At 41.6% G+C, this 11771-nt stretch overlaps 1 protein-coding gene across 2 annotated transcripts in view; it reads left to right on the top strand.

The window, feature by feature from the left end:
* The window catches only part of BMERB1 (bMERB domain containing 1), a 128507-nt gene extending 117243 nt beyond the window's left edge, over nt 1-11264 (top strand). Inside the window, exons 5-6 of one of the 2 annotated variants that reach the window (XM_090024326.1) lie at nt 3881-3963; nt 11091-11264. In XM_090024326.1, coding sequence (XP_089880452.1) covers nt 3881-3963; nt 11091-11128 — 121 coding nt within the window. In that variant the 3' untranslated portion in view covers nt 11129-11264. Of the gene's footprint in view, nt 1-3880; nt 3964-6762 lie in introns of both variants that reach the window. The other variant, XM_090024325.1, reaches the window with a different exon arrangement.
* The last annotated feature ends 507 nt before the right edge of the window (nt 11265-11771 follow it).

The raw sequence follows: 11771 nt of genomic DNA on the forward strand, positions 1-11771 counted from the left end.
TGCTACTCCCACTGAACTAAATGACAAAATTTCCATTGACATTAATAGAAGTGGACTCAGATCTTAAAACATTCTGTAATGCTAAAAACTTCTCTCCAGTCCCATAGGAGATACATTCAAACTAGATGGCTACATTTCTGTCTGCTTATTCTGTAATTTTGCTTAATCTCACTACTACAGAAGATTAGTTTCCCTCTGATTTCATTACAAGAAAATGACTGAACCATCTACCATTACAAAAGGGAGAAAGGATTTCAGATTCCTGCCAGAGGAACTTCCCACATTGGGGAAGTAAACTTTGAAAAGAAAGATTTTTCCCACATGGGGCAGATGCAAGGGAGATACAGTGGTACAGTCACTCCCCTCCCCTCTCTTTGATTTCTGGTACACCTAAATTTAAAACCAACTACCTGCCAGTGGCAGTAGCATTTCTATCCAGGCAGCAGCAAGAGAATCATTTGACCTTATGGCTCATCATAATCTACCAGTTTCCTTCTAAACTCTTCATGCCAGAAATGATAATGGCCCTCTTTCTTTTTTAAATTGTATTAATGTCCCTCTAATCAAGCTATTCTTTCTTCTGCAATTCTGCTTTCTGCTAGCTGATCCTGGTAAAGTAGCTCCTATTTCACAGTTCTGCAGACTGTTTTTAAAAACATTAACTCCAGTATAAAAATAAACTCAGGTAGCTAAAACATTAACTCAGATGAATATTAACTCAGATGTGAAAATAACTTCCAGTAAAACATTGGATGTACTGTCAAGATGCACAAGAAGGCCTGATTTTGTTTCATGAATCAGAAAGAGAGGTATATTTAATTCTTATGATCATGGGATCAAAGAAGCAACATCTTAGACTGATTTTGACTAGTGTGCTGTGTTTTCAATACATGATGTATGATATAGCAAATTATTACACATTCCAATAAAGTTATATTTGTTTTTCGTTCAGTCTTCAACTGAATAATATAGTCCTAGGACCCTAGCATATTAGCAAAGAATCTAGTTCCTTTTTACCTGGAGAAAAATGAGTTTTGTGTTATATATAATGATCAGGGATCTGGGTGTTCTGTTTGCTGCAGAAAAATGTGGGTTTTCTCTTTTAATGGAGAAAAATGTGGATTTTCTCCTTTGAAGGAGAGAAATGTGGGAGAGCATGGGTTTTCTCATGCAGGCTGGCAGCGATCCAGCCTGCAAAGGGCTGCTTGGGGCTGGGAGTGGGATGCAGGGGGCAGGCGGTGCTATATGTATCTGCACATGCGCACATGCACATCGCAGCCAGGCAGGGTGGTGGAGAGCAGCTCCTGCAGCTCCCTCCAGGTAAGTCTATGGGGCTGGGGGGGCATGGGGCACAGCCAATGTGTTGGGTGGATGTGGGGGAAAGGTGGCATGTCGAGGGGGGTGGGGAAGCACAGGTGATGTGGCGGGGGGCCAAGGCAACACAGTGGGTAGGGGGGCACATGACCCCCTGAGATTTCTGCACCTACAACAGGGTGTGGGGCTGCAGCTGGGCCAGCCCAGCTCCAGGTGGCAGCAAGAGGCACAACTTTGCACCATTGCCACTGCTGCACCTCATCATGGCAGCATGGTGCTCCCTCCTGCGCCAAGTCCCTCCATGTATTTCCTGTGTGCCCCCCTTCACCACACACCCACTCCCTTTCTCACACATGGGGAGGCTGGGGGAGGGGAGCAGTGGGTCAGGAGTGAGAGGTACCAGCAGGGCTGGGGGAGCTGTGGGTTGGGAGTGAGGGGCATTGGCAGGACCAGGACACTGTGCGATGGGAGTTAGGGGCTCTGGCAGTGTTAGGGGACTGTGGGTTGGGAGTGAGGGACAATGGCATGGGCACAGGCAGGGCAGTGGCATATCAGGGCTGCTCAGTGCCACAAAGCAGCAGGGCGGGGGCGGGGGGGGGGACACAGCCACAGTTGGACCTGCATTCTGGTGAGCAAAGGAGGCAGGGGGAGCTCTGATTTTATATAATGAACACCCCCCCTCACCAAAATATATAGGCATTTAGAATTTTTTTTTTAAATAACTGAGGCACTGGTAGGCTTCCAAATTGCTTTAAAATTGTAAGTATATCAATAAAACGTTGTGTTAATCTGATACCTATATATATCTATAGCTAGCTATAGCTATAGATGGTGTTTCATTTTAATCATGGAAAAACACAGATTTGGGGAGGTTTAATCTGAGAATTTGGGGTTTCTATCATAGAATTTGCAATTTTTAAACAGAGAAAACCAGGGTCCCCGATAATGATGGACCATACTTTCTGCACCCCTTCTTTCAAAATCCTAGATTTGCCCCTGTTTTAACACATACATATACACTATTCTTTAGGTAAGCATATTAATAATAATAATATTGTCACTGAAGTGATGTTTAGAGGCACCAACCACCATTTGAACATATCATAAAAAACAGCACCCAGCCCTAGAAACTTAAAGTCTAAGTAGACAAGACACACAAAAGATGGGAGGGAAACCGCCCACAGGCATGCAGTGGGTCAGTGGTTGGTTGATTTGAAACAGAAACTGGAATCGCTGACTCCTTGCTTGCCATCTGAAGCCTCACCTGCAACCAGAGACTCTAAAGGCCATAAAACAACTCCGATCTAAACTGCTGAAAATACATTAAATGCAGCTGTGAATACAGCAGCGGCAGACAGCAGCATGTGGAACTGAAAGAAGTGTCACCACATTCACATTAGCGTGGGGGGGGGAACGAGCGCTAACCTAAGCCGCCCACTTTGAACCCTACACACATATAACTACACTGCTTCCAGCTCAGGAGGTAGTATGTGCAGAGCAGCACAACCTATTTGAGTGTCCTGGGTAGTCTGACTTATGGAAATCTTACTGGAAACATGAACCACTATCACTGCTTTGAAGCACGCTGCTTGATAAGAATGAATTGCATTTCTTCACACTAAAATGAAATACTTTCTATAAATGGGCTCTTTACCAATTTTGAAAGAATGAGACAATGAGACAAAATCCCCATTTTTTTGCTAAATCAGCAAAGTGGTGATAATTTGTTTAGGATACTGCTGCCCCCACACACTCAAAAATTCACTTGGGAGTGTTCAGACAGCAGGAGACGGTGGGTGCGTCTATACGAGATGCTTAATGCCCATCGGACTAATTCTACTGTGCATTAGTGTGGCTAGCAAAAAATGTGCTAATGCACAAATGTGCAGTAGATTAGTCCAATGACCATTAAGCATCACAAAAAAAGCATTCGTTTGCATTAATGTGCTGTAGCGCAGATTACAGTGCATTTAGTACCTGTTATTATAGGTACTAAACGTAATGCACTGTAATTACAGAGTATTAATGAACATGTAGACACACCCAGTAAGGTCAAATTTTCAGTTTGGGGGTGGGTTGGGGGAAGCGGGAGCTTTACAAAAGGATTTTAGCAAGTACTGTTTCCTTTGTTGCTCTATGAAAGGGAGCCTACTTCTGAGTTGGAAAGCAACCTGGCATAGGCCCTGGTTCACTAAAGCACGTAGCCATATCTTAATTTAAAACATCTGCTTAAATTCCATAGGCTTTAATGAAGTGAACTAAGAGTTTAGGATGTGGGGGGCGGGAGGGAGGGGGGTGCTAACACTTGTCTGTCTCACAGACATATGGAAAGGCTTGCGGGAAAATCCCACCCCTTTGAAGTAAATGACAGTTTTACTGTTGGCACCAATGGGATCATGATTTTGCTTCAAAGTTTCTAATGACCTTTGAGACAAAAAGTGCTCAGAAGGGTTAGTAATAAGATTTATGGGGCTCTTACCTTTACAGAAGAAGCTAGATCTGGTAGTTGTGTAGGAAATATTCCTACACAACTTTTTAATTCTTCTTTTTCTTTTTGCACCAACAGAGAACAAGAGGAAGACAAGGAGATGGCTGAATTCCTTCGAATCAAGTTAAAGCCTCTGGACAAAGTAACACAACCTCCAGCCAGTAAGTTTCTAACTGTTCAAAATGAAGTAGGAAAGGAAAAAGCTCTTCAAAAAATTCTGGAAAGAAAGGAATAGATTTCTAAGGTCTCCCAGGACTTGCTAGTCAAGCACCCAGTGAATGTCAATGAGAGTTTGGCATTTCACTGCCATTTGTACTTCTGAAAAATATTCCCTGAACTGCTTTGACCAAAACCAGCCTTGCTTTCTAGCCATCTTGGCTAAGTTATTAAAAACAATTTAAGGGATTTTAATGCCTAATTCCAATTAAAATCAAATCTAAATTTTATACGCAACTTTAGAAAACTGTCTTAACCTGTTTTATAAGTTAGCAATGTGTTTGTCTATGCACAGACATTGCCACAGCTTGTTTGTGCCGCAGCAGTAGTTTATTGCAAGGATTTTTTGATGAACAAAATGAATACACTTTTAATCATGTTGGCTCAACTTAGTTAGCTTGAATACTTGCAAATCATTTTTCCAATTCAGGCTAACATTTTTGAATGCAGGGTAGCTGGCTGTGCCACAGGCTATGGCAAAACAGTGCCAGGTAGCATAACTCCCCAGGTTGTAGCCCATAAGTATATTATACTACACATTTCTGAACCGTACTTAGGAATAAACAGAGTGTTGAGAACAGGATTGGCTCCTAAATTCTCATTCAAATCAGCTGCAAAAGTGCAACACATCACTGGGTTAGTTCAAGGATGGATGCAACCTTCCCTAGAGTTTACCTGTCCCTTTATTAAGGGATCTTTATTGTATGGCCTTTTCAAGGCATCAGTCTCAAAGATACACTGCCAGGTCTCAACCTTACATATCTAACTCTGGTCTAATCAGAGAGATGGTCTCAAGGGTCAACTGGCCATTATTCCATTTTCATGTTCTTTTCCTCGGTAGGAAGATGCTATTTTATTAGCTGGGTACTGAATGGACAGGGAGGTTCTGATGGCTGGAGTGTCTAAAGTAACCGTATCAACTGAACAAAAATGGTACCTCCAGAAAGCATATCCCTGTTTGTTATCTCCCTCTTACCTTGCCTTATAAATACATCTAAAAATATACAGTCATTTTGAATGAAAATTAATTTCCCTAAATTCAGCTGTTTTAGGACTCCATCTTAAACTGCATCCTGTGGCAAACACAACAATGATAAACTGAATGCCAGTTATTGATGTGCTACCTAAGTGTCTTGGGAGGCAAGAGCTGAGTAAGAGCATTTTAGTCTCACAGACCTTCCCATCAGCAGCCTCACTCCCGAAGATATATACCTTCACAACATCATGGCTGGTCACACGCATTGAAAGTTAATGATAACTTTGGCTGATATTCATTCTGGCAACATTTTTATTTGGTAGAGAACTAAGAAGCACCTAATGAGCCAGGTTGTCAGACAAGCTCTGTTAAACATCTGATAGCCATCAGCCCTAGAACCACTGCCATTGAGGAAAACAGAAGAAAACCCAAGCTCAGGAAGAGCAGGAGATATTGTTAAAACAGTAGTAGATGGTTTCTAAGTTAGGCTGTTCACTTATGCTACTGGAAAGTGCTGGGGGATTAATACCCAACTCTAAAGGAAGTGGATGAGAAATGAGACCATATAGTCCTCACTTGGCGAGTGTGCCCTATTAGTAGGAAAATACCAACTTAAAAAGGGTCTGCATCCAGCAGAATATCACCATTTTGCACAGCTTAGTTTCAAAGGACCAAGGTCTTTCTGGAGTGGGGTAAAGCAGGCACGGGCACAGGTTTTGCTACAGGACTGAGAAAGAGATATTTAAAAATGCATTGCTAACTGTTTATTGCCTTTTAGTCATGAGGACATGACTCACCTCCCTTGCATGTTCTCTTTCCTTCATCTTCCTTTTAATGCTTTTTACCATTTAAAATTGTTAATAATAAAGATACTTTTCCCTTTTTGTAAAAAGACTATGTTTTGCCCTTGCTGAGCCTGACATTAACATCCTCAAGCAAGTTGCACTGACCTGCGTGGGCTGTCTTTTAAGCTAGAAGTGGTGTAGCTGAGCCCAAATGGGCCCATGGGCCAGATAATTAGTACCATAGTGACAGTAGCTAGTAGTCCATTTCTGTGCTGATTAGCCTGCCAGCAGCACTGCCCAGACGCAGCTACACTTCCGCCAGTTCAGAAGGAAGCCCACGTGGTGAGCTGCGGTGTGTTTGAGGGCACTCGCTGGGCATGGTAAATTTACTATGTAAACCGTAGTCTTGCTATCGGTCTCTGAGGACTGGCGGATGTAGGAACCCAGCCAATGGAATTATGCTGATTTTCACCAACTAAGGATCCTGACCCTCACACACTGTACCTAGCGGTGGACTGACACAGCCAGACAGAGCAGTCTGAGGAAGCGTACACTGCCATTGCAATTGCAGTTCTTGGCAGTTGAATGCTGCACTTCAGTCTCCAGGGCTGTCAGGTAGTGACCAACTTCTGGGTCTCCCACTCAGAGGACTGGTTGATATCTAAGGTTTTCTGCTTAGCCTTCCCTTTCGCCTCCACCACTTTGACCCAGGACCCACTTCTACTCATTGGTTTGCCATTTTCTGTCTCATTTCATGTCACATCTAGATTCTGCGGTCTCTTCCTCTCTTGGAAGGGCTCCACCCAGCAGTCTCAGGCATTAATAAGCTGGTGCCTTTCAACAGCACTAGAAGCACTGTCCAAAGGAACGTGCATTCAAATGTGTCCAGAAGCAAAACTTGTTGTGTACTTCAGCTAGAAGCACGTAGAAACAGTGTGGTCCAGCTCCAGGTTTTTGATAGTGCTCTGTTTTGAATGTTACAGGTGCCCCAGCAGAAAAGAAGGCAGAACCTCCTCCAAGCAAGCCCACTGTTGCCAAAGCAGGCTTAGCTATCATTAAAGATTGCTGCGGGGCCACACAATGCAGCATCATGTAGCAATGGGCCCTTTGTCAAGTCTATCCATTTTCTTTTCAAACCTTTTCATCGGATAAAAGTATAGGGTGAAAGGATTTAAAAGCATCCCAACAGTCAAAGCAACAGCTACTGTAACATTACAGTAATGTACTGAATGTGTACCAATGGTGAACCCTTCACTATTGCATGGATCACTCAATGCGCATGCCTAAAACAAAGATAGATAGATATATATATATATAGCAGCTGTCCAATGACCAGAAAAGATTTGTAAGAATACAAGAAAAAAATACAATCCAGTGACAAATGTGAATTAGAAAAGGGCATGTTTTACCAAGTAATGTGTAAAGTAGCAATTTAAAAAAATTCCTCACTTTGTAGGATTTGTTATACACTTTTTCCCCTTGGTAAATTGAATTTGAACTCTTGCCAAGGTCTGAGTATAAAATATCCCATCTTGGCTCCTTTTCAAAATGAAACCTCCGAGTGGTGATATTGTACATAGTGCAACCAATAGATGAAGCGAATTTAGTATAACTGATGTTGCATACAAAATATTATTGAACTAGTGTAACATTCACCTACTTTGCTGTGGAGTTTCATTTCCAATTCTTCATAAAGAATGGATAACAATGACCAAGGATGCTGTCCCCAGACTTGTTTTATTGTGACATTTAAGTGACACTGTGGGCAAACATCCAACATCAGTTCTGAACAACCCCGTTCAGATGGATAGTGACTGTCCATTTGTAAAAAGGTCTCTGCTAAACTTGTAGCAGATGTAGCTAGTGTTGGGTGTAAATTCAAATGCTACATCATTTGTGTCCACCTTGCACACAGTCAGCAAGCTAATAACCCAGAGAGTTCAGTCAGCTATTTAAAACAGCATCTAAAAGCACTACTAGACTATGCATCACGGTTTAAATAGGTTGCTGACCAAAAGGGTAGAAAAACATGAAGGCAGCATGTTCATTTAAGATATGAATCAGGGTGCTAAAAACAGCTATTAGTTAGATACTTAATGGCTATGGGAAACACTTGCTGCCACATATTAGAGAAAGACAATAAACACCCCAATTATGACGTTGAGTTCAAAACTAAAAAATACAAAGATGAAATTGTTGATACCAAGAAGGTTGCAATATATAAGAAGTGATATGTTGTCAGACTAAAGGAAACACAGATAGACCTAATATGCCTGTGTTTCACTATTTCACTGCATTTTTCAACCAGTATGCAGACTACAACATGTAAAATCTAGTTCTTTTGATAACAGTAAGATGATATGTCTCTGTGACTTGTACACCATATGTATAGGTGTGTGTTGTGATGGATGTAAGTAGTTAAATAAATGCAGACAATCTTGTGTGAAAGCAGCAGGCTTAAAAGGAATAATAATGATCAACAGGTGGTGAGATGTTCCTAAAAGAATATTTGGACCCGTCTGACTGGAAAAGAGATTAAATCACAAGATTGCCACAGCTAGAGGGAGAGATGGCTTAGTCAAGTGAGGAGTTCTGAGAATGTTTAAAGTGGATGGTAGACTGCTGTTCCTAATCATGATGGGAGAGACTGCTGGGAATCCAGCATTTAAAGAAGTCGTGTTGCCAGATCTTTTTGAGGGGTGGGGAGAAGTCAGTCGTGTTTCCAGGGAGGAAGCAATGCTGGCTGAAGAATCGTATTAACAGGGAATCCTTGTGGGATTCAGCTTTTATGGCTGGAGTTTAGGCACATCTCTGCAGAACAGCGGCAGTAAGCTCCTAAAGAACAAGCACAGCGAAGACATCGGTTGGTGTCTCAAGGAAATTGAACCAACATTACAGAATTGAAACTGATCTTTCCACTTGCAGAATGTAAAGATCAGCTTCGCTGAAAGAAACAGTTATCAGTGACGTCTTAGGGGGTTTTTTGGCGGGGGAGGATGGGGGGATCTTTTTCCATTGGATAACTAATACATAAGTTGAGCAGCTATGACCAAGATAAATCAGTGGTTCCTTTGAAAGCAGAATCAAGGATCCCCCTGGCTACAGGTCTTGTAATGAATGACTAGCCTGTGCAGAATCAGATTTTCAGTGGTGTTCAATGTTAATGCTCCCTTTGTTAAATTCATAAGGGTTTTTTTTTACATCTGGCTTCAGTGTGAACAGTGAGGTACTGAATGCTTTTGTAAATCTCACACATTGTCTCTGAAAACTGGACTTAGCGCACGTTTCAACGTGCTACAACATGTTAGATCGGGGTGGGCAAAATGCGGCCCAGGGGCAGGATGCAGCTTGCCAGGCCATTCTATCCAGCCTGCGGGGCCCCTAAAAAATTTAAAAAATTAATATTAATCTGTCCTGGGCTGCCTGTCATGCAGCCCTTGATGGCTTCCTGAAACTCAGTAAGTGGCCCTCTGCCCAAAATAATTGCCCGCCCCTGTGTTAGATCGTAGACCTAGCTGCCCCTGTTAAAGTCGGTAAGAAGAGTCTTAAGCCTGAAACTTTGAACAGAGTACCTTAGAAGCATACTACACATGACCATATTAAGGTACTTATCTGAGAGTTAACAAAACAACTTGTGATTTGATGTTGTCTTTGTTTAGGGAAGGGGCTTGGGAAAGACATCTTAGAAGGCTGAATTTAGTGGCTGGGTTGTTGGCATGTTTAGGGTGACATGGAAAATCAGGTCTACCCAGGTGTGTCAGGGTGCGCAGCCACCTTTATTTTTGGAATTCTTGGCTAAACACCAATTTCCTTAGCATCAGGAAAATGCACAAAATTCAAGATAGGAAAGATATTTTAGAACATCAAGCTCATCACCAAGGGAAGACTGCTCCATGCCAGCACACTTGATTATATTTTTCCATAGGATTTCACAGTCCCAAGAGAAAAATGAAAATGATAAAATTACTATTTGCACAGTATTATTCTATTATACTATTAGCAGTCTCATTCTGCTATCACATGGTTCCCATTACATCTTTTACTGGTTTACTGAAACTCTACAGCAAAGTAGAGTTAAATGTGTTTCCAAGTAAAGTAAGATGTAGTGTTATATGAAACATTTGTTATTATTTTTCTTTAAGCTACTGAGAACTATGAGGTGGTTGTGGACTAGAGTAGGATATGTATGTCTTATGCATAATTTCCTTTCAGAAGATGTAGATTAGCATTCTGAAAAGAAAGAATGATTCTGTAAATTAATACTGTTTATGAAAAAAATGAAGGGCTTAATTTCAATTAAAAATGCACAATTTCTTCCATGGATTAGACTCCATAGAAATGGAACTCAGCAAAAATGGCTGAGTCCATAACTTTTTCCCTTGGCTAGATGCTGTGAAAAATAACTTGCTACCTCCCAGAAAGATCAAGAGTTCTCAGCCTTGTATTTAACTAGAATCATTTGTGCAAAGGTGGAAAAGGAGGCCATGGGAGATAAAGCCCTTAATTCAAGGGTGTCATGTCAAGAACACTTTATTTTTATATAAAACCTGATGTCAGGGCCATCTGGTATAGCCTAACTGTAAAACGTTGGTTCTCTGAAATACTTTCCTGAGTCAGGAATTAAAGGCAATCTTTAGCTAAGAAGGTTTAACAGCAGCTAGGGGAGTAGTTAGCCCATTACAGAAAGAAATATCCTCTATGTGGACTGGTCTTCCCATTAGGGTGCTATGCTATGCACTTGCCTGATGCACAGTTCTCTGTGGGCTCTGTGGTGGTGGTAAAATGAGATACCTTGCCAAATGACTGATCAGTCCTGGGGAGAGTAGTACAATTAAGGGACACATCAAGGGATTTCTTTTCAGTATTATTACTTCCATTATTTGTTCTGCTGCAGGAAGTGCAACAAAATTGTATGTTCAACTGAATTAAGAGTTTATTTTACTCCTACATTTGGAGAAATAGCTCTTCAGAGTAACCCAGGAAACTTGAACAATACATAATTTTATTATCAGGGATTAATTCAACTCAGTTTAACTAAAGTTGTATTAAAAGGAGTTGCCGAGAACATCGACATTTTTTAAAAAATCGACTAAACTTCTTCCACACAACTTCTGAGTGGATTGACAATTTTCAGCCTATTAAACCAGTGATACAGGGAACAGATTATACTATCAAAATAGGCTCCCATAGGTTCAGTTTTTGCTGAGAACAAGGCATTTGTTACCTTGTAGTTACTGTTCACTGACACCGGTGTTAACTCCTTTATAGACAACATGCCTCATCAGAGGGAATTAATTTTTTATGCACACAGGCTCAGAGGCCACCAGAGTCCTTCCTACTATATCCTGAACAGCAGTGCGTGGAGAAGAGGAGAGTTATGGAACGGCTGTGTCTTTTTGTTGTAAATAAGAGTCCTACATGTTTTATTTCATTGGTGGTCCTGATTGTCCAGCTTTGTTCACACTTCATATTTCCACATAGGTTTTTAAGCCTATCTTCAATCACACCTAAATGGACAAAGTCAATTAAACTGTTTTTTCCCCGCTTCTGACCAGTTTTCCCAGTGTGTTGGCCTGCTTGACCTTCAGCTGTACTGCTGGCAGCCACAAAATGTTTAAAATTGACTGATGTGAATAAAAGACCTAACAAGTGGGGTACTTGGTCAGTTGATATTTTAACTTGACGATGTTTTTCCTCTCAGCCAACTTGCCTGTTCATTTTGTGTACACTGGAGCTTTATGCTGCAACTCTGAAGCTCCCTTTTGAGTGGTCTTCAGTGGGAGTTTCACATACAGAACAGCTAAGGAATGACTCACAGGAAGGTTGGTCCCCCTGGTGAAAAGCTGTTTTCAGGCTCTTCATCCTTTCCTCTGTATAGAGCAAGATGGACTTCTAACTCCAAATCCAAGCACGTCTGAGACCTGGAGCAGTCCTGATCCATATCCACACGCCACAGGTGGCTCAACATCTCTTTTTGGCCAAACGTTTGGAG

Source organism: Crocodylus siamensis, chromosome 12 (genome assembly GCF_052110815.1).
Source record: "Crocodylus siamensis isolate JL-2025a chromosome 12, ASM5211081v1, whole genome shotgun sequence".
Taxonomy (NCBI): domain Eukaryota; kingdom Metazoa; phylum Chordata; order Crocodylia; family Crocodylidae; genus Crocodylus; species Crocodylus siamensis.